We start from the raw sequence: 23,722 nt of genomic DNA, 5'->3' as shown, positions 1-23,722 counted from the left end.
TTTGTAGCCCATTCCAGCTTTGTGAAGGTCAACAATTCTGACTCTGAGGTCCAGTGACAGCTCTTTGGTTTTACCCATGTTGGAGACTTGAAATCTGTGTGATCTGTCTGATTCTGTGGACAGGTGTTTTTCACACAAGTGATTAGTGAGAACAGGTGGCTTCAGGTCAGGTAACAAGTTGATTGGGAGTGTCTAACTGGTCTGTAAAAGCCAGAACTGCTAATGAATACTAAGGGATCAAATACTTATTTCACTCCATGAAATACAAATCAATTAATATATATTCCTTAGATTTATTTTCTGGATTTTCTTTTTAATATTCTGTCTCTCCATGTAAGAATACATCTACCATTAAAAGTATAGAATGATCATGTCTTTATTAGTGGGCCAACGAAGAAAATCAGCAAGGGATCAAATACTTCTTGGACTCACTGTATATATTTAATCACTTATTTTTTTACATTTTAGGGGAAGCTGAGCTTCCCTTGCAGTCTTAGAGCAATCACCACTGGTCAACAGTTTGGGGGAAAATGAAGTGTGAATAAAAGTGGATGGCTCGATAGGTAGCTTGCTGGTGTCCGTGTTAGTATAGTGTTAGTATAGTTCTACTGAGCTGGTGCCGGTGATTCTGATTTGACCTACTTGCTCTGTTCTGTCCTCTTTTATTCTGAATTAATCCCAATAAATGCTAACAAATTAAACATATTATTGATGGTAAACTAAAACTTATATTAGCGCTGAATCGTTTCTCCTAACTAAAAAATATTCTACACTCCCGCTTTATGACACAGAGCACATTAGCCCCATCAGGTGGCCAAAACCACCAGTGCTTTATATGTCTTGTGGAAAAGAAACATTTTTGCTGGTTTTATTGCTTCTAAAACTGTTTCAGTGCATTAAAAACACTACATTTATTGCTTCTTTAAAAGCAGAAAATAAACGTAATCAATCATCTGTTCTGCATGTATTTAACATCTAGGTTACTGGGGTAAGTACATACAGTCATATGAAAAGGTTTAGGCACCCCGATTAATCTTAAACATTTTTAGTTCTAAATATTTGGGTGTTTGCAACAGCCATTTCAGTTTGATATATCTAATAACTGATGGACACAGTAATATTTCAGGATTGAAATGAGGTTTATTGTACCAACAGAAAATGTGCAAAATGCATTAAACCAAAATTTGACCGGTGCAAAAGTATGGGCACCCTTATCATTTTATTGACTTGAATACTCCTAACTACTTTTTACTGACTTACTGAAGCACAAAATTGGTTTGGTAACCTCATTGAGCTTTGAACTTCATAGCCAGGTGTATCCAATCATGAGAAAAGGTATTTAAGGTGGCCAATTGCAAGTTGTTCTCCTATTTGAATCTCCTCTGAAGTGGCATCATGGGCTCATCAAAACAACTCTCAAATGATTTAAAAACAAAGATTGTTCAACATAGTTGTTCAGGGGAAGGATACAAAAAGTTGTCTCAGAGATTTAACCTGTCAGTTTCCACTGTGAGGAACATAGTAAGGAAATGGAAGACCACAGGGACAGTTCTTGTTAAGCCCAGAAGTGGCAGGCCAAGAAAAATATCAGAAAGGCAGAGAAGAAGAATGGTGAGAACAGTCAAGAACAATCCACAGACCACCTCCAAAGAGTTGCAGCATCTCTCTTGCTGTAGATGGTGTCACTGTGCATCGGTCAACAATACAGCGCACTTTGCACAAGGAGAAGCTGTATGGGAGAGTGATGCGAAAGAATCCATTTCTTATTATGCAAAATATATATTCTCATTATGCAAAAGCACACCTCAGGCGACTCTGTTTGTGCAGAAATGGCTTCTTTTGCATCACTCTCCCATTCTTCTTCTCTGATCATTTATTTATATTTGATTATTGTGTTAATTGTAGAAATTAAGCATTGACACAGTGGTTAAAAGCAACAGGTTCTTTGACATGTACATCAAAACTTCAGATAAACAGTGACATTATTACAAATATCGTTATTTATATTATTAGAAGGTCAAGCAATGTTTTCATCTTTGAGAAACATTTTGTCAGTCCTGACGCTGTCAGTCTCCTTGTTCTGAACTCTGATGAACTCCATTTCCCAGCATTGTAGACCCTCAGGACTACAATGACTCATCAGAACACGTGACGCTGCAGCTTTCCAGGTTCGCCCAGCTACTGATTGCTCACCTGAACTTTTGAGTATAAATACCCCTCAGGTTTTGCTATTAGTTGCTGAGTATTGAATCTAGGTTCCCTAGCTCTTCTACGACCCGTTTCGTTTCTCTTTGTTATTCTTTATCGTTTTTTGACCTGTTTCTGTTTTACCGTTTACCCTTTTTGCTTCTCCCAGTTTATTGTTTGTTGCTTTCGGTTGTCGACCTTGCTTGTAATTAGACTACCCTTCTGCTTATTCCTCTTCTGCCTGTTTCTCTGTGTACTGACCCTGCCTGTTTTAGACTATCCTTATATGCTTCTCACTTTTCTTAATAAAATGTTTAAACTGTTATCAGCGTATCAGCATGTCTCTCTCCTGGTTCTGGTATTCCTGATACGTTTAGAAAATTATTGATTTAATGCAGGCTTTAATTACAGATCTTTTATTTTTATATGTTATTTGCTGATATTCTTTATTTTATTAATAATCTCACCATATTTTATTGAAACAGAAGATTTTAGATCATCTGATTTATTCATGTGGATTCAGTATGGATTTTCTGTTCATCCACAGTAAGAAGAAAAAAAAACTATTCCAGAGAAACACTGGACCACATATTCAAGGTTAGTCCTAAACCATATATTTGATTGGAATCTCCCTTATTTTTTTTTGTCAAATAAATGTAATTACACTTTAAAGTTTTGATACAAATCAAATAGTAATACTAATTTATTCACCTTCAGTTTTATAGAGTTTTATACAGCATTATAACTGTAACGATGTTAATATTAATGCAATAAGATGCGGCTCAGTAAGATGATGTTAAAACCTTTTACACAACAGAGAATCCATAACTCCTTTTCTCCTCAGATCAGTGTCATCATCTCTCTCTCTGTATTGTAAAAGTTTTAGTGATTTTCTGATGTTTGTTCTTAATCAGGAGCTGCAGGAGAAGTTTATCTCTCTAGTGAAGAATGAGCTGAACACATTCAAGAGGCTCCTGAGTCCAGATTACCTAGCATGCTCTGAGGGAGAGGTGGAGGATGATCAGAGGGAGGGGATGCTGAAGGTCACACTGCACATCCTGAGGAACATGAATCAGACAGACCTCGCTAACACACTAGAGAGCAGTAAGAGTTCAGGGTCGTGACCATGGGTACCAACTAATGCTAATTTATATCCTGCTTTTCAAGTTAGAAAAATAAGCAATAGTTTTTGTAACTGGATTTTGTAATTATAAGATATTGTGTCACAGGATCAAATGTTTCCTTAAACCTAACAATTATCTACTTTATCAGAGTCATTTTACACAGGGGCTTTTCATGATGATCAAAGCTAATTACATTTACCTTATTCTCTTCCAATCAGAATTAGCCCCAGCATGCCAACGAAAGCTCAAATCCAAGCTGAGAGATAAATATCAGATACTTAATGAAGGAATCTCAGGTCATGGAACCTCAGCACTTTTGAATGAGATCTACACAGAGCTCTACATCACAGAGGGAGATGGAGGAGATGTCAATCAGGAACATGAGGTGAAACAGATTGAAGTTGCATCTAGTAAAAAAACAACACAGGAAAGGCCAATCAAATGCAACGACATCTTTAAACTCTTACCAGAACAGAAACGACCCATCAGAACTGTACTGACTAAAGGAGTTGCTGGAATTGGAAAAACAGTCTCTGTGCAGAAGTTCATTCTGGACTGGGCTGAAGGAGAAGAAAATCAGAATGTTCTCTTCATATTTCCACTTCCTTTTAGAGAACTGAATCTAATGAAGGAGAAGAAACTCAGTCTGATGACTCTTCTTCAGCACTTCTTCCCAGAAACACAAGATTTAACACCAAGACATTATAAGAGCTACAAGATCATGTTCATCTTTGATGGTCTGGATGAGTGTCGACTGCCTCTGGATTTTCAGAACAATGAGAATTTGGTGAATATAGAAGAGCAAACCTCAGTGGATGTTCTGCTGACGAATCTCATCAAGGGGAATCTGCTTCCCTCTGCTCTCCTCTGGATCACCTCTCGACCAGCAGCGGTCAGTCAGATCCCTCCTGGGTGTGTTGACCAGGTAACAGAAGTGCGGGGTTTCAGTGACCCTCAGAAACAGGAGTACTTCAGGAAGAGAATCAGGAATCAGGACCTGGCCAACAAAGTCTTCACACACATCAAGTCTTCAAGAAGCCTCTACATCATGTGCCGCATACCAGTCTTCTGCTGGATTACAGCCACTGTTCTAGAGAGCATGCTGAGTGAAGCTGAGGGTGAAGAAACCCCAAGAACCCTGACGCAAATGTTCACACACTTCCTGATCTTTCAGATCAAACACAAGAGCCAGAAGTACAGTGGAAAAAGTGACACTGATCCTCAGCAGACTAGAACAAGTATCCTGGCTCTGGGGAAACTGGCGTTCCAGCAGCTGGACAAAGGAAACCTGATCTTCTATGAGGAAGATCTAAGAGAGAGTGGCATCGATATTAGAGAAGCGTCAGTGTACTCAGGAGTGTGTACCCAGATCTTCAGGGAGGAACATGAGCTGCACCTGGAAAAGGTTTTCAGCTTTGTACATCTGAGCGTTCAGGAGTTCCTCGCTGCTTTATATGCATTTCTCTGCTTCATTGACAAAAATGCTCTGAATCAGCAATCCACTGAAAACCAAAACACTGAACTATCTGAACTCTTCAGCAAATCAACGATGACTGAATTCCTCAGCAGTGCCATAGACACAGCCTTACAGAGTGAAAGTGGACACCTGGACCTGTTCCTTCGTTTCCTTCTGGGTCTCTCACTGGAGTCTAATCAGACTCTGTTACAAGTCGTACTGACCCCGAAAGAGAGGATCTATCACAGCAATGAGGAAACAATCAAATACATAAAGAAGAAGATTGAGGAAAACTCATCTCCAGAGAAATCCATCAATCTGTTCCACTGTCTGAATGAACTGAATGATCATTCCCTAGTGCAGGAAGTGCAGAAATACCTGAATAGAGGTGGTGGCCATCGTCTTCAACAGGCCAGGCTCTCTCCTACTCAGTGGTCAGCTCTGGTGTTTGTGTTGGTGAACTCAGAAGAAGAGCTGGAGGAGTTTAATCTCAGTAAATATGATGCATCAGAGGAGTGTCTTCTGAGGCTGCTGCCAGTAGTTAAAATATCCAGAAGAGCTGTGTGAGTATTTTCATTCAGACCTTCACTCAGTTATTGATGAACTGCTGATGTGTAGAATCAGTTTCCACTCAATCACTGGTAGATTCACATTATTCACATTGTTACATATTAGCATGAACTATTTTTTGTGTGTAATAAAAAAACAAACCCTTACTTTAACCGGAACAGTTCATGAATTTTCTGTTTTCGACTATGCATAAACATTCTTATGAAAAAAAGGTTTGGGCAATTTATCTGTCACAGGTTTCACTAAACAATCATCTCTCAATATGCTTCACAGAAATGGTGATTAGTAATACGACATGATGAAAATTTCATATAGAACGTACATTTAAAGTGTCTGTTGGCAAGGTGGTGCAATGAGTAGCGCCATTGCCTCACAGCAAGATGGCCTGGGTTTGATTACCGGCTGGGGTGACCTGGGTCTTTCTGTGCAGAGTTTGCACGTTCTCCCTGTCTGCATGGGTTTCCTCTGGGTGCTTTGGTTTCCTCCTTCAGTTCAGGCCAATTGGGAACCAGTTGAAATTGCCCCCTAGGTATGAATGTGTTTGTGTGTCTGTCTGCCCTGCATTGGATTGGCGGCCTGTACAGGGTGTATACTGCCTTCTGCTTGATGGGATAAGTTCCACCCCCCCCCCCCCTGCAACTCTGATGGATAAAGCGGGTATTGATGATGAATGAATGAATGAATGAATGAATTTAAAGTGTCTGTATTTATTTGTAACCCCAAAATCAGCATATTTAGTACACCCCAATACAGTACACACTGTTACTGTTCCTGTGAGACATTATTTCATCAGGTATTATCTTCTACCTGCATTAATTTATTTATCTTTATAAATGCTTGAGCTTTCTATTAAACTTTTACACAGCAAATCACATTATAAATTAAAAACTTCATAGCTACTCTTTTCATTTAACCACTAAGGCTCTTTTCTTTTTGCCAGACACCACACTACATACCCCAAAAAGCCTTGCTATTTCTGTTTTAACAATTTGTATTTTGACTAAATATAATCTGTCCCAGAGCTTTTATTGAGATTCATGCCCACATTGATCACAGTAAAGTGGACCGTTCTGCATGTTTACTATTTCAGTATAAAGAAACACTAGAACTTCAGACAGACAATAAATTTCACGGTTTCATTTTGTATTCTTCATCCATACATTTAAATATTTTTGTTTGCCGGTTATTTAAAAATCAGTTGTTTTTTCTTTTTCAGACTAGCTTCATGTAATCTTGGATTAAAGACCTGTGAAAATCTGGAATCAGTTTTAAACCTGGAAAACTCCCCCCTGAAAGAGCTGGACCTCAGTAACAATGACCTGCAGGATTCAGGAGTGGAGCTGCTCTCTGCTGGACTGATAAGTTCACACTGTAAACTGCAGATTCTCAGGTCAGTGTGTCTGCGACTTTTTATTTGAAATTATACACATTTAAATGTGATATTCAGGTGTTTCCTATGATACCAAATCACACAAGACTGTCTGGTGAAGGAAAGAGTATACCAAACAAACAAATACAAAGTCTTAAGAATGTCCAACTTGAATTAACATTGGAGATATATCACACATTGATTACAAAAATTAAAAACAATCCTAGCTAAAGTTAATATGAACTTGATTCTTTGGTCTACATCTATGCTGCCTCTGTGTTCACAGAGATGATTACTGCTGAGGTTTGGGTTTCATGAATTGGTTTATCGGTATCAAATGTGTTTTAAAAATTATGTTTTCTATAGATATTTTACAATTTTGTAGTGTTATATGTAAAAAAGAATCTTATTAATATTAAAGTGCAATATCTTTCTCAGTCTGCAATGTTTTCTTTCTATGTTATTGTCTGCAGATTATCTGGTTGTATGATCACAGAGAAAGGCTGTTGTTCTCTGGATTCAGCTCTAATTTCAAACCCCTCCCACCTGAATGAGCTGGATCTGACCTACAACCACCTAGGAGAGTCAGGAGTGAAGCTGCTTTCTGCCAGACTGGAGGATCCACACTGCAAACTAGAGACCCTCAGGTAGGTCTAAATTGATAATTACAGTGGCTTGCAAAAGTATTCATGCTCCTTGAACTTTTTCAAATTTTGTCAGCTTACAACCATGATATACCAACACAAAATAACACATAATTGTAAAGTGGAAAGAAAATTATACGTAGATTAAAAAAAATTAATCAAATACAAATCTGAAAAGTGTGACTCCTATTCAGCCCCCCATATCAATACTTTATACAGCCACCTTTCAGTCTCAGTAATTAATGTGGAGTTATAGTAGTGAACTACTATAATCATTAGTTCAGTACTACCTACTGAGTAATTACTCAGTACTTCCTGGTAGTTAATAGAAGTAATTTAGGTGTTAATGCAGCACTATTACTTAATCAACTTATTTTGACTTTTATTTCACTGCAGACGGTATGAACTCAAAATATTTCATGTTTAGCCTGCTCTAACACGTTAATATATATTGGATCATCAACATAATTAATATAGATACATAGTAGAGATGCAACGGTTCTCTGTATTTTATCGAACCGTTTGGTTCGATACACCCGGAAGAACCGGAATATTTTGGTGCGTGCATTAACAGAGCGAACAAACGCTCTCAGTAATACACAGCCCCGCAGTTAAGTAGTACTGTAGGATAGCAGACTCGGCCACATGGCCAATTCATCTGTTCCTTTTTTCTGTTTAATATTGGTTCTGCAAGTGCGAGTAGGAGCACCTTGTTGATGTGAAATAGAAAGGGCTAAAAAAGTACTGCATGTTGGAGCTAGATAATATTAATATATATCGAAACCGAACCGAAACCGTGGACCAAGAACCGCGATACGTACCAAACCGTGGCCACACTGTACCGTTGCATCCCTAATACATACATATATATATATAGATAGAAAAATAGATAGATAGAAAGATAGATAGAAAGAAGGAAGGACCCGAGCCTCCTGAGAAAGTACAGTCTGCTCTGTGCCTTTCTGTAGAGGGAGTCAGTGTTTACTGACCAGTCCAGCCTTTCGTCCAGGTGCAATCTGTAGGACTTAACCACCTCCATCAACCCCTTTGATGGAGATTGGCCGCTGAGCAGAGGGCCTGGACCTCCTGAAGTCTAAGCACATCTCTTTGGATTTGGTGATATTCAGCTGCAGATCTTGCACCACACCACAAATTCCTCAACCAGGGTTCTGTACTCTCTCTCATCACCATTACGCACACACCCCACAATTGCAGTGTCGTCAGAGAACTTCTACATGTGGCATGACTATGAGGGGTATTTGAAATCTGATGTGTACAGGGTGAACAGGACTGGAGAGAGAACAGTCCCCTGTGGTGCTTCAGAGGAGCAATCCCTGATCCTGAAATGTTGTGGTCTCCTAGTAAGGAAGTCAGTAATTCAGGTGACCAGGTGCATATCCACCTCAATCTTCATCAGCTTGTCTCTCAGTAGTAGGGGCTGAATGGTGTTAAAGGCACTGGAGAACATGAGGTCGAAGAACATGACCCTCACAGCACCACCCCCCTTGTCCAGATGTGAGTAAGCTCTGTGCAGAAGATAGAGGATGGCGTCTGCAAACTGCAGTGGGTCCTCAGCATGGTAGACTTGAGGTTTGAGGTGGTCCAGCAGCAGTCGCTCCATGGTCTTCATAACGTGAGATGTTAAACCAACCGGCCTGTAGTCATTCAGATCCTTCGAGTTTGCCTTCTTGGGAACTGGAATGAGGCAGGTTGTCTTTCATGTGGCAGGAACCCTCCCTAGACTTGAACTCAGTGCCTTGAGCATTCTGGTATACACTCTTTCCAGGCCAGCTGCCTTCCTGGGGTGCAGTCTCCACAGCTGTCTCCTGACTTGGTTTGCAGTAAAGGTTGGTAGACTGGGGGAGCTAATTTGTCTGCCAGCTGATGGTGGTGATGAAGATGGTGGAGGTGAAGGTGATGATGGTGGTGATGATGAAGATGGTGGAGGTGGTGGTGATGACGGACATGATGGAAGTGGGGGTGATGAAAATGATGGTGATGAAGATGAAGATTGTGGAGGTGAGGATGATGGCTAATTGGTTGGAGGTTCTGATGATGGTGTGGTAACTGCTGCAGGAAGAGAGGAGGAGTAAGGGGATGGTGGTGGTGGCGACAGGGTGGTGGATGCTGCAGAAGGGTAGGAGGAGGGGGCAGCAGGAGCAGGAAAGACAAACCTGTTGTAAAAGTTGTTAAACAGATTTGCTCTGTTCACACCCCCATCTTCTGGGTTACCGCTGTTATTCTTGCACCCAGTGATGGTTTTCATCGTGCCCCAGGCTTCCTTCATGTTGTTGTCTTGCAGCTTCCATTCCACCTTTTTCCTGTAGGACTCCTTGGCTTCTTTAAGACAAACCTTGAGTGCCGCCAGTATGCGCTTCAGCTCTACCAAGTTTCCATCTTTAAACGCCCTGTTCTTTTGATTAAGGAAGTCCTTGACGTAGCTGGTAATCCGGGGTTTGTTGTTTGGCAAACAGCATACAGTCTTTGTTGGAACAGCAACATCCATACAAAAATTCAAGTAGTCAGTAACAGAGTGGGCCCTATTTTAGCGATCTATATAGCGCACTAGTTAATTGCATTTTGCGCAGCTGGATTTAGGGGCGTGTCCTCTGTCTTTGGTATCGTGAGTGCGCGAAAAATACGCCTTGCGCAGCTCCGTCAGTATCTATTCCCTTTAAGATGCAGCAGCGCTCCGACTTCTGTTTATTCCTATTTTAAGAGCGGATAGGAAACTGCGCTGTCATGTCGTAAAGATACACCAGCAGCGCATATAAGGGAAGAGTAATGTTAATTTATTCTTCATTCTGTTTATTGTTTATGTAAAAACTGGGTATTAATCAAGCAATCAATTATTTACACTGGAGGGGGGCCCTCATTTACAATGCTGCTGAGCATTTACAGTTTAAAAGGGCTAAAAAATATTAGAAATAAAAACTGACATTTACTATAGACGAATAAAATATGTACATAAAAAAGGAAAAATAGGACATTTTAAAAGATCATTAAAAATTGATACATAAAAAATAAATAATTTATATCTAATGAAGAAAAAATAATAATAGTGTCATTATGCGGACGGAATACAGACACTCACAGATACAGTTTTTGGGTTTTGTTAAAAGTTTGAATGGCACAGGGGTAGTCAGAAGCAGTGTAATACCAGCAAATAGGAACCACGTAGAATAAACCATACCATAAACAGGGAGACAGTCCAGAGTTCATACAGGATAGATCCAGTAGTAGAGATAATCCAAAACTGATAAACGAATAAACAGTCCAGGTCAAACACAGAAAAACCACAATCAGAGGCAAAGGCAAAAATCGGCATTGAAGAAACAAAAAGCAAAGTCATACACGAGTAAACAATCACAGAGATAATAACGCTTTGTAAAGTGGATGAATCAAACAATACGTGGCACAGGTGTGTGCGTGGAGTGTCCTTTTATACAGCAGGTAATCAGTATTCAGGGCTTCCTGGAGGAAGCAGGTAAGGTGTCGCGAGTGGGTGTATGTGTGATGTCAGTGGGTGGTGCATTCTGGGTAGTGTAGTTGTCTAACTGAAAACCTCCTTAGAGCTGTGTGTGGGAGAAACAGAAGTGCCTACAGCACCAGACATGACAAGTAGTGAAATGAAATGAAAAGTGAAATGATAAGGATTATAAGAAATTATACATTTTTTTATGAATAAACAAGTATAAATAATAAAATATAAATATATGAATAAAAAAGTATATAAATATAATTGGATCAATAAAAGAATTAAAATAATTAAATTGATTTAAAAAAATAATAATATATACATATATATATGTATATATATATATATATATATATATATATATAAACGCATTATAAAAAACTTAAAACAACCACAGGCTTTTTGATAGTGCACAGAATAATAAGAGGTTCAGTTTCAGTTCAGTTTCTGTCAGGTCTGGTGCTGAAAGCACTCCTCACTCCCACATTCAGCGCCACAGACGATCTCCAGTTTCCCAACTACACTTCCCAGAACACACCACACTCTGACATCACGCACTCACCTGATCACCTGCCACCACCCCCTTCACTTACACTCTGTGTAATTGATTGGTTAGCCCCATTACAAGTTTTATGTAATTGATGATGATGTTGCACTTACATATCCTTCATGTATTCCTACGACTAATAGATAAAGGAGTGATAAATCAGTTATTGCTTTGATTTTTTAGATATAGCTGTGCAGTATCCTTAGCAGACTGGAGACCAGACGACGATCGAAAGCTCATTACAACCAAAAGAGACTTGAGATTGGACTTGGATTTATGACTAAAGACTTGTGAACATCTCTGATGCCTGTTCTCAATCAAGACATCATTTAAAAAGGACCTGCCTGTCAAAGTGAAGTCCACCAAGAGATCCTTTAAAGCTACACATCATGCCGAGATCCAAAGAAATTCAGAAACAATTGAGGAAGAAGGTAATTGAGATCTATCAGTAAAGGGTTATAAAGCAATTTCCAAAGCTTCCAAAGCGAACCACAGTGAACCACAAATGGCGAAGACATGGAACAGTGGTCAACCTTCCCAGGAGTGGCCAGCTCAAAATTACCACAAGAGCGCAGTGACAACTCATCCAAGAGGTCACAAAAGACCCCACATCATCATCCAAAGAACTGCAGGCCTCACTTGCCTCAGTTAAGGTCAGTGTTCATGCCTCCACCATCAGAAAGAGACTAGGCAAAATGGGCTACTTGGCAGAGTTCCTAGACCAAAACCACTGCTGAGCAAAAAGAACATTAACGCTTGTCTCAATTTTTCCAGAACACATCGTGATAATCCCCAAGACTTTTGGGAAAACATTTTGTGGACCAATGAGACAAAAAGTTTAACTCTTTCGAAGGTGTGTGTCCCAGTACATCTGGCATAAAAGAAACACTGCATTCCAGAAAAAGAACATTAAACAGTAAAACATGGTGGTGAAGAACATGGTGGCTGAAGAAAAACAAAATGAAGACTTTGGAGTGGCCTAGTCAAAGTTCTGACCTAAATCCGATTGAGATGCTGTGGCATGACCTTAAAAAGGCCATTCATGCTCGAAAACCATGCTGAATTACCACAATTCTGCAAATATGAGTGGGCCACAATTCCTCCACAGCGCTGTAAAAGACTCATTGCAAGTTATCGCAAACGCTTGGTTGCAGTTGTTGGTGCTAAGGGTGACCCGACCAGCTATTAGGTTTAGGGGAAATTACTTTTTCACACAGGGCCATGTAGGTTTGGATTTTTTTTCTCCCTTAATAATAAACATCTTTATTTATTAATAGCATTGTGTGGTTACTTGTGTTGTCTTTGACTAAAATTTAAATTGGTTTGATGTTCCGGAACATTTAAGTGTGACAAACATGCAAGAAATCAGGAAGGGGGCAAACACTTTTTCACACCACTGTATGAACACTTCCATCAGATTCTAGAATTGGAATGAGTTCATTCGCATTAACGGACAGCTTTGCATGTAAACATAGCCAGTGAGAGCCATTATCCACAAAAGACCCTGCAACAACATCCAACAAACTCAGTTAATGTCAGTATTCATGACAAAATGGCCTGAGTGCCAAGAAAAAAAACACTGCTGAGTTAAAAGAACATTAAGGCTCGTCTCAATTTTGCCAAAAAACTTCTTGATGATCCTCTAGACTTTTGGGAAAAAACTTTGAACTTTTGGGAAGATGTTTGTCCCATTACATCTGGTGTTTAATTAACACCATATTTCAGAAAGAACATCCTACCTACAGTAAAACATGGCGGTGGTAGTGTGATGGTGGGGCAGTTTTGCTGCTTTAAGACCTAGAAGATTTGCAGTAATAAATGGTACCAGGAATTCTGCTGTCTACCAAAAAATCCTGAAGCAGAATGTCTGTCAATCTGTTTGTGACCTCAAGCTGAAACGAACTTGGGTTCTGCAGCAGGACAATGATCCAAAACACACCAGCAAATCCACCTCTGATTGGCTAAAGAAAAATAAAGTGAAGACTTTGCAGTGACCTGACTAAAGTCCTGACCTGAATCCTATTGAGATGGTGTGGCATGACCTTAAAAGGCGGTTCATGCTGGAAAACCCTCCAATGTGGTGGAATTACAACAATTCTGTAAAGAAGAGGGAAACAAATTCCTCCACAGCTTTGTGAAAGACTTACTGCAAGTTACTGCAAACACTTGATTACAGTTGTTGCTACAAAGGGTGGAACAACAACTTTTTAGGTTTAGGGGCAAATACTTTTTTCACACAGGAACATGTAAATTGTATTTATTTTGCCCGTAATAATAAAAAACTTCATTAAAAAACTGCAATTTGTGTTTACTTGTGTTGTTATTTACTAGTATTTTAATTTGTTTAATGATCTGAAAAATGTCAGAGCGACGAACATGCAAAACAATGAGAAATCATGAAGAGGCAATTTTTTTTCAAACAATTGTACCTCAATACCTACATCTTAGTCCTGCAGCTCATTGTAAAAAAGTTGGGATGAGGGCGAGTAATTTAGAGAGAGAAATTTACCTTTTAACAAGACAATGCAAAACTACATGCTCTACACATTACAAATTGATGGCTGTGAAAGAAAAGGCTACAGGTACTGGACTGGCCTGCCTGTCTGCATTTCTGACCTGTACCCAGTACAGAATGTGTGAACAATTTTAAAAACAAAAAATGTGATATGATATTGCACACATTAAGATGTATTTTCAGGATGATGGAACAAAATAACACTTTAAACACAAGTGTTGTGAGAAAGAATGGCAACATTTTTAAATGCTTTATTGTCTTGTTTAGGAATATCTTGAAGGCCTGAACAGCAAACTGTTTAGTCTTCCAATGCCCTGTCTCAAATCACTCCCTCTTAACTAAGTTAGAGCCATAACACAAACAAATCCACAGTACAAAACTCCACAAATCTCAAGGTAGTGTCTGTTTTAAAAAGTTAATTTTAAATTATTGATGAGCTTTTAGCAAGTTAAGCCTCAACATTTCCCCAATTCTGAAGTCCCCAATGTCACACCTGCACCAAATCCACTCTCTTTCACCCCCTCAACCTGCTGCATCTGGGAGGCTGCTGATATTTAACTTATTTAATGTGAGATTTTCATACCATGGTAATTGACTGTGGTATTAACTTTAATATATATTTTAAACGGTAGTGCTAACAATAGTGTATTTTATCTTAGTTTACTGTGTAACCAGTAACTGCTTCATCTCTAACTGTCTAAACGTTCTGTACTGGAGTTCTCAGTGTGTTTTTACAGTTTTACAGTTTCCTCCTTTGGATCAAAACTGTTACTAAATGATTCCACTGAAAACCCCAGACCTGTATATCATTTCTTCACCACTATAAACACACTCTTCTTTTTTTTCTCTTTTACAAACACACACACACACAAACACAAACACACTGAATCATTAACACTGATCTTAACTGAGGCGAGTGAGACCTGCAGTTCTTTATATGTTGTTCTGGTTTTTTTGGGGACCTCCTGGATGAGTTTTTCATGCCCTTTCGGAGTAATTTCGGTAGGCCAGTCACTCCTGGGAAGTTTAAGCACTGTTCCATGTTTTCTCCATTTGTGAATAAGATATACAGACAAAAGCAGGAAAGCAATTACGACCGCAGACACAAGACACACCACATTGAAACACCTCGGCCCAGGCAGACAAACAATTTTATGCAGTATGAACTGCAGTTCCGTTCTTAACCACGTCACTAATTTCCGCTCTCTGCAATCTTTTGATGGAATATGGACGCCTCAAATCTCAAATTATCGCTCATTTTCCCTCAAAGTATTTCTTTATTTATAAATCAGTTTCTTAAAATCTCACACTATGCTGATCTCTGTGTGTGTGTTTGTGTGTGTGTGTGTTTAGAGTGGAACATGGAGGAATGATCAGAATCAAACCTGGATTTAAAAAATGTAAGCTCTCTCTCTCTCTCTCTCTCTCTCTCACACACACACACACACACATACACATACAAATACACTACATACAAACACACACACAAAATATAACACTACACTCAAACATACTCTCTGTATCAGCGCAGTGTGTGGAATGTGTGTTCTTGTGTTCAGACGGCTGTGATTTCACACTGGATCCAAACACAGCGCACCGTTATCTCTCTCTGAGTGAGGAGAACAGGATGGTGGAGAATAAAGAGGAGCTGCAGTCGTATCCTGATCATCCAGAGAGATTTGATGGGTGGTATCAGGTTCTGAGTAGAGAGAGTGTTACTGGACGCTGTTACTGGGAGGCTGAGTGGAGCGGAGGAGCTGCTGTAGCTCTGAGTTATAAAACCATCAGCAGGAAAGGAGGAGGATCAGACTGTCAGTTTGGAGGGAATATAAACTCCTGGAGATTGTTCTGCTCTGATAACAGTTACTCTGTTCTTCACAAAGAGAACAGAACTGACCTCCCCCCTCCTCCCTCCGGCTGCAGGAAAGTAGGAGTGTATGTGGACTGTCCCTCCGGCATTCTGTCCTTCTACAACGTCTCCACTGATACACACACACTCTCACACACTCTCACACATATACATACATTCTACGCCACCTTCACTCAGCCCCTCTATGCAGGGATTAGGGTTTATTTTGGCTCCTCAGTGCGCCTGTGTAAGATAGAATAACCCTGTGTGTAATAGAGTGTGTGTCTGTGAGTTTGTGTCTTTGAGTGTGTGTGTGTGTGTGAGGGAGAATGTGTGTATGTTTTATATAAATATTTTATATAAATAATTTTATTAATTTCAGTTATCTTTATTCACTTCTCAAATCAAATCAAATGTATTTGTATAGTGCTTTTTACAACTGATGTTTTCACAAAGCAGCTTTACAGAAACATGATCACAGGACAAAGAATCAGGCAAAACATTAAACATAGAAAATAGAAGGCAGAGAGATGGAATTAGTTTTAACTGGATTCATGTAAAAGAGAGAATATAAAACATTATCAGAGTGTGGCTAATGACTCCGGCAGATCTGAATAAAACAGCCTAACTAAAGGCAGAGCGCCAGAAGGTAACACGGACACGAAGGCTCCCTGAAACACCGGCATCCACCCACTCCACCCTCCACAAACCTGAGTGACCGTGTGCAGTGGGTGAACAACAGCACCAGTATCTCAGTTTACCACAACTCCTTATGAACCCCTGGATCTGCAGCCTTATCTAAAGGGAAAAACATTAATTACCAAAAGCTAAACTAAACAAGTACGTTTTCTGTCTAGGCTTAAAGATTGAGACTGTGTCTGAGTCCAGAACATATTCGGGGAGATTATTCCAGAGTTGAGGAGCTTTATAAGAGAAAGTTCTTCTTCCTGCAGAGCTCCTCTGAATTTTAGGAACTACTAAGAAACCAGCACCCTGAGATCTAAGTAATCACGGTGGTTCATAATAGGAGAAGTTTCAGTAAGGAAACAGCCTTGGTCAGCGTCAAGAAGCAGATAATTTGTTATTTTAACTAAAGCTGTCTCAGTGCTATGAGGCCTAAATCCAGATTGAAATTTTTCATAGATTTGGTTTCTTTGCAGGTAAGAGCAAAGTTGTTAGGCCACAGCTTTTTCAAAAATCTTAGAAATAAACGGTAAGTTTGAAATAGGTCTATAGTTAGACAGTACACTAGGATCAATATTTGGTTTCTTGATCAGAGGTTTAATTACAGCTGTTTTAAAGGCTTTGGGTACATGGCCTAGGGCGAGTGATGAGTTTACTATCATTAACAGCAGTTTAATTATATCTGGTAGTATTTGTTTTAGTAATTTTGTGGGGACTGCATCAAGTGTGCAGGTTGTGCTGTTTGAGAAGGAGATAATTTTCTCTAGTTCTAGTTGTGGAAGTGGGTTAAAGACTTCCAACCTAACTTCAGTAACAGGGTTTGGTTCTAGATCAGCCACACCAGATGACAGAGAGGATGTGCTCTTTATCTGTTTAATTTTGTATCGAATGTTTTCAATTTTCTTATCGAGGAAGAATTGCTGGTGTGAATGGCTGGAATCTGAGGTTCAGAACCTGCCTGGTTTTTAGTCAATTTGGAAATAACACTAAAGAGAGCTCTAGGATTATTTTTTATTAATCTCGATCTGTGAGGCCAGATACGCTGAGCGGGCTTTATTCAGTTCTTTTCTATATTTGTCTTTCCACACAGAGTGAAACACTTCCAGTTCAGTTGATCGACATTTACGCTCTAAATAACTCGATATGCTTATCTCTACATTTTTGTGATATAAAATGCATTATTGAATGTTTCATAGAGTAGCTAGGGGATGTACGTATATTATGGCTAAGATGTAATTTAAATGATATAAGGTAATGATCTAAAATTGCAGAGGTTTGAGAACAAATATTCAAGTTATCTATGCTAACAACCAGGGTCAAAACTAAATCCAGAGTATGATTACAGTAATGTAGGTCCGGTTATATTTTGAACTACTACTACTGTTATCCCTTATTCTGTACTTGCTGTTAATTATTCTGTTAATATTTTTTTCTGTTAGTTATTTTATTTCATTGTAAAAAAGATTCAAATTAATAAAGTTGAATAAATGAAGAAATGGGCAACTGGAAAGGTGAACAAGAGACTTTTGATTTTTTGTGTGTTTTGTTTTGTGTGGTCAGATTACAGTGGAAGTTGGAGTCGAGCTGGGTGGTGTAATTAATTGTGTTAAAAAAAATAATAGAGCATTACTGATTACAAATTAATGGCGTGCATTAACACAGCTTTGGATTTCTTCTAAATTAAAAACTCAGTTTATTTGTTTTCTTTCCACATTTCTGTTTTTTAGTATTTTTTGTTTTAGAATTCTTGTCCTGTCCCTCTACAAAGCTGCAGTATTGAGCCTCTGTTTATACAGGTGGCCCCAGCAGGTTTGGCTAATCAGTGATCACCAGTAATCAGCGCTGGGGCTTCTGGGAAACTAAGTTCTGTTCCCTGCTGTTCTCTTACTACACTGCCCTGGACCCCTACTGGAGGCGTGGCCTGACCCCTTATAAAAAAGTAATTTTATAGAGCTTAGTGTGACTTTCCATAATTTTCCCTCCTGTTTTTTTAATCACACTCAGTATTGTGTAATTCAACAGTAGGTTATTATGCCATATCAGGGAGTTTTTATGAAGTTTAAGCACAATGCCCATGTTCTTGTTAGCCTGTGACCACATCTCTAGGGAATGACTGATAACTGCACCGAAATGTAACTTGGCTATCTTTTGTTTGACTCCAGCAAAAGGTAGATCTTTCAGTCTGAGAGGTTTAAACCATTAATCAGGCCATGACTTGTGTCAACAGACTGCCTGACATTACACCACTAAATCTTGAGGATTTTTATTCAAACATTACAAAAAAAGCTTTCAAGTAAATCTGTGTCAAAATATAATGAATACAATCATATTGAATCATATCCTGAACTTTATTTTAAAATCAGTATTCATGACCTCATGACTTTCTTTGTTTGTCCAGTTCTTACATCTATTTTCAAACCTGCAGAATTTGGGTTGATTGTTGTTACTGATATGGAATTATTAGGTGGAGTAGAGAGTGAACAGGCAGCTTCTCCAAGTGTCCTGTATGATATTTCAAGCCCTCAGATTTTCAGAATGTAAATAAGTTATTTTACTGCAGAAAAAGGGTTTTGTATCACCTACACCTGTAGCCCGTATACGGGACAAGGCATTTTAAGAGGTTAACAATATTTTTCTCAAGATCACGCCATGATACTTTAGATGCAGAGTCAAACCAGGTTCTCAGTAGGGATAGCTGAAAAGCCAAATAAAATGAAACTTTACTCTAGGTTTTCTGTCATTCCAGATGAAAGATCTAAGCTCTCTGTCTAGCTCTTTAAAATGAGACTCGGGGGAGGATATTCATTTTGACCACAGAAATGCTACCATGAAGAGAGCAGTGTTAACCTTTCCATCGACTCAGATCGTCTCCAATTTCCCCCATCATATATCAATAATTTAGACAGCACACATGATTAACCTTGGGAGATATTTGTATACCTAAATATTTGAATCCCTGCTGAGTAATTTGAATAGGAGGCACTCCAAAGAGGAGAGGGGGTTGGGAGTCTGTGTTCAGTGGCATCAGCATTGATTTAGCCCAGTTAACTTTACACCCGGAATATTTACCAAATTTCTCGAACAGTGAAATTACCTGGGGAACGGATTGCTCTGGGTTGGAGAGGTAAAGCATATAATGAAATAACATGATAAGTGATAAGATAAGTAAGTCTACGTAAATTATCAGCAGCTAAACGCCCAGGAATGAAACCTGATTGGTCCAACTAAATAAAAAATGACTGAGTTAAGTCTGGTAGATAGCACCTTGGCGTATATTTTTAAATCAGAATTTATTAATGATATAGGTCTGTAGCTTTCACATTTAAGAGGGTCTTTCCCTTTTTTAAGCAGTAAAGATGTTAGAGACATGTTCTGATCTAAGAGCAGCTCTGAAGGAAGACCATCAAGGCCAGGAGACTTTCCTTTTTGCAGAGAGGATACTGCCTCCTTCAGTTCCTCTGCTGAAAGTGGAGCATCTAAACTCTCAGCCTGAGCAGGCGTCAAGGACGGTAATTTAATCTGTTTTAAAAAAGAATCTTTTTCTAAAATATCAGGTGAATGGGTTGATTTGTACAATTGAGAGTAAAAGTCCTGGAAGGCACTGTTTATTTCTTTTGGTTTTGTAAATAAGGAGCATGAGTGTTGTATGTGTAAGAAATCGGCATTTGCCGCCAACCACCAGCAGAGGGCCTGGACACTGCAGTGGAAGAGCTGGTGGATCTGGGGCAAAACCCTCCAAGTCCCAGAATCCCCAGCGGTAATTAGTGCAAATCAGGCTCAGCTGTGAACACAGCTTAAAAACCCCAGCCAAACCTCAGTTCACCTTCACACCTCTGTAGAGGGGTGACCAGTAACATTGGGTAAAGAAGAAAGAGAATAGAAAGAAAAGAACTCTTAAAAAAAGAGATCCTAAAAGAAACAAATAGTGATGGGCAGATGAAGCCTCATTGGGTGTATGGCACATTTCCCAAACTGTATCGACACTGTGTTGAAACTGTGTTGCTGTTTCACATAATGGCGACATCTGCTGGACTAAAAAGTCATTGCAAGCAACTTCAATAAAGACTGGAAAAAGACTGAAGGTTCAATCACACATTTTTATTAAGAAACATCAGCTGCTTTAATAGATTTGGACCGAGGCGATTGCGCCGTTTACAAACAATTTCTCCTGTTTTGGAGAAAACTCTTTCACAGGGCACTGATGACGATGGTGTGCATAGATATTTTATTGCAAGTTTGTATAAGGTAGGGTAATTTAGTCTCTGTGTTTTCCAGTACTGCAAGGGATCTTGTGATCTTGGTGTGTATCTTTGTACCTCGATAATTGCATCCGTGGTGAGTTGGCCTTGCTCTCCTTGACTTCCATGTCCAAGTGCTGCCACAGGTTGTCATCTTAGGAAAAAATAAAATGCATATGTGTTACTAATTCATTGCAATCACATGGAGTGATTTGTAATTACATTAAAATACAAATAAACACAATTGACAATCATGACATACCTAAACTGGGAGCATAGAGAGTTGAAGGACCAGCTTGGGCATCTTCCATTTGTGTCGGTACAGCACTTTTCATTTCTGCCACACACTCAGATTTGAGTCTTTTCACTGCATCATTGGCTTTTGACACACTTAAGAATGCCATCGTCTTGAACCGAGGGTCCAGCAGTGTTGGTATTGTCATTACACTTAATGACTCCAGGTTGCACAGTGTTTCTAGCAGTCTTCTTTTAAGGTTTTCCACAAGATTGATAGCGATTTCCGTGGTCACGTTTGATACATTGCGTTGAAGTGAGTGGTGCAACATTTTAAGCATTGGGATTACTTTTGATCCAGATACTCTTTTTTTCCTCAGACAGCTCCACTGTCACTTGATTAAATGGAGCAAGCACACAGAGTGTCTCCTCTATGATTTTGTAATCATCTGTAGTTAGCGGGGGTAGATCACTTTTTAAAGAGGCCAGAGATACCAGCACCGACTCCTTCTGTTCCACAATGCGTTCCAGCATTAAATAAGTGCTGTTCCATCTAGTTGACACCTCATTAATTAATTTCTTCACTGGTCCTCCCATCTGTAGCTGGACTCGTGTCAGCTTCTCTTTGGCTGTAGTACTGGTTCTAAAGTATGTTACGATCTGCCTTGTTTTATGTCGGATATCAGTGAATGTCTCAATTTGGTCACATGATTTTCGAACTGTTAAATTTAATGAATGTGCAATGCAAATTGTGTGTCTGATTTGGAGCTTTCTGACACATGCAATCATGTTTGCAGCCGCATCTGTGACCAGACATGTCACTTTCTCTGCTACGGCCCACTCCTCCATTAAGTTTTTTGTTACTTGGGCCATATTTTCAGCAGTGTGCTGTTGAGGAAATTGTTGCACTCCCAGCATTGATGTACACAGTGTATGGTCCTCACTGTCAACATAATGACAGGTCACAGCCAGGTAAGCCTCCATGTTGATAGATGTCCACATGTCAGCTGTTAGGCTAACTGCAACTGCACTCTGCAGTTCTTTTTTAACTTGCTCCTTTTTCTCCTCATACCTCTGGCTAATCATGGTCTTGATAGCCTAAAATTAATAACACAAGTGGAGTAGATCAATGAGTGAAAGCACATAACATTCATATATTTTGTTAACATGTATAACACCATTCATCAGATTGTTTCACTTACCTTTCTGCTTGGCAGAACATATGAGGGCTCAAGGAGTTGGAGCAGGTCTCGGAACCCCACGTCTTCCACAAGGCTAAGCGGCTGACAGTCTGTAATGATCATATTCACTACAGCCTCATCAATCGCCTGCTTTCTGGAAACACCAGGGTTGATCACAGGAGGGTTAACCGATTCTTCCTTCTCATGCCGGGCACGATAATGCCTCAGCATTGTGGAGGTGGACCGGTTACAGTAAGACAGCTCCTGGGAGCAAATCCTACATTTAACCTACAATAAAGTAAATAAATAAGTAAGTATGTAATTAAAAAAAATAATAATAATGAACTTTATTTATATAGCACCTTTCATACATGGAAATGTAGCTCAAAGTGCTTCACAATAACATTAAATAAAATGTCAAAATGTAAAAAAAGTTATATAAAACAATTAAAAAGTAACAATTTAATAAAATAGTAGTAAACAAGACATTTCTATTAAAATAAAATATAGAATAAAATAGATTAAAAAATTATAAAATAAAAATAAGAACAACAAAATTAATCAAATAAAAAATATTTGCAGAACAGAAGCTAATAGAAAGCTAGGCTTAACAGGAAGGTTTTTAGCTGCCTTTAAAGCTAGTAACACTCGATGCCTGACGAATATTAATTGGTAAAGAGTTAATTTTGGGCCCTAAAAACAGAAAGCTGCTTCACCAGTCTTTTTGTGAATTATTCTGGGAATGTTTAATAGAGCAGCTCCTGATGATCTTAATACATGATTTGGAACATATTCTGTCAGACAGTCAGAGATGTATGTAGGCTTTAACCCATTAAGAGATTTATAAACCCGTAAAATAATTGTTAAATCAATCCTGAAAGACACAGGCATCCAGTGAAGTGAAGCTAAAACAGGTATTCTAAAAGAAATTGGAACAAGCCGAAAGACAAATTATAAATATTGGAAAAAAGAACAGAATAATCATTTACCTTATTCTCTGTGATTAGATCAAAATTATCCCACACGGGAGAAAACTTCCTCTTCCTTTGTTGATCCATGGTACTTGATAACAAGCCAAAAAAAACAATGCAAAGTAAAGAACACAAACTATCTCCATCCAACAAAACCCACAAACGTGTTGACATATTGTCTCCTTTATAAATACAATTTGGCGCATTCACAATCAAACGATACAGGAATTGTATCGGTCACGTGGTTTTCCTTAAAGTGATACGCGCACCAACACGGGGTTTCGTCTTGTTTGCTCGGCGCATGCGCCGAGGTTTCAGTGTCGTCAGACCCATCGCTACCAAACGATACAGGAACTGTATCGGTCACGTGGTTCTCCTTCGTTTGATACGCGCACCGACACGGGGTTTCGCCTTGATTGCTCAGCGCATGCGCCGAGGTTTCAGTGTCATCAGGCCCATCACTAGAAACAAAGACTCACAAAAAAGAGATCTTGCAAGAAGCCACACAAAAAAAGATCTAAAAAAAAATAAAGGCTCACAAAAAAAAAGAGATCTTAAAAGAAGCTGCAAAAAAGAGAGAGAAAAGATCTCAGTGTTTGTTTGGGCCATGCCATGTGGCAGCAGATCATTTGTTTGATATTCCCGCCCTTTTTCTCCACTGCCACATTTAAGGCC

General features: G+C 39.1%; 2 protein-coding genes across 2 annotated transcripts in view; one reads left to right on the top strand and one right to left on the bottom strand.

Annotated features, from left to right (window-relative positions):
- LOC111189541 (NACHT, LRR and PYD domains-containing protein 3-like) overlaps positions 1 to 16,022 on the top strand; it is a 32,584-nt gene extending 16,562 nt beyond the window's left edge. The window contains exons 4-9 of the mRNA XM_049472068.1: positions 3,706 to 4,429; positions 4,982 to 5,330; positions 6,554 to 6,727; positions 7,180 to 7,353; positions 15,244 to 15,290; positions 15,450 to 16,022. Coding sequence (XP_049328025.1) covers positions 3,706 to 4,429; positions 4,982 to 5,330; positions 6,554 to 6,727; positions 7,180 to 7,353; positions 15,244 to 15,290; positions 15,450 to 16,000 — 2,019 coding nt within the window. The 3' untranslated portion in view covers positions 16,001 to 16,022. The remainder of the gene's footprint in view (positions 1 to 3,705; positions 4,430 to 4,981; positions 5,331 to 6,553; positions 6,728 to 7,179; positions 7,354 to 15,243; positions 15,291 to 15,449) is intronic.
- A 4,910-nt stretch (positions 16,023 to 20,932) lies between these two features.
- Positions 20,933 to 22,720, bottom strand: LOC125787725 (zinc finger BED domain-containing protein 4-like). Its single transcript, XM_049472375.1, has 2 exons — positions 22,098 to 22,720; positions 20,933 to 21,993 (listed from the first exon to the last, which is right to left on the bottom strand). The coding sequence occupies exons 1-2, from the start codon at positions 22,305 to 22,307 to the stop codon at positions 21,229 to 21,231; spliced, it is 975 nt and encodes a 324-aa protein (XP_049328332.1). The 5' UTR covers positions 22,308 to 22,720; the 3' UTR covers positions 20,933 to 21,228.
- Positions 22,721 to 23,722: the final 1,002 nt, after the last annotated feature.

The sequence above is a fragment of the Astyanax mexicanus genome, chromosome 25, assembly GCF_023375975.1.
Source record: "Astyanax mexicanus isolate ESR-SI-001 chromosome 25, AstMex3_surface, whole genome shotgun sequence".
Taxonomy (NCBI): Eukaryota; Metazoa; Chordata; class Actinopteri; order Characiformes; family Acestrorhamphidae; genus Astyanax; species Astyanax mexicanus.
This window is presented reverse-complemented; position numbering and strand designations above follow the sequence as displayed.

What these genes read in the sequence shown, in the direction of transcription:
- LOC125787725 (XM_049472375.1), bottom strand. Translation starts at nt 22,307, where the DNA reads ATGCTGAGGCATTATCGTGCCCGGCATGAGAAGGAAGAATCGGTTAAC. An exon ending in ATGTTCTGCCAAGCAGAAAG is followed by an intron (nt 21,994 to 22,097) that starts GTAAGTGAAACA and finishes TATTAATTTTAG; the next exon opens with GCTATCAAGACCATGATTAG.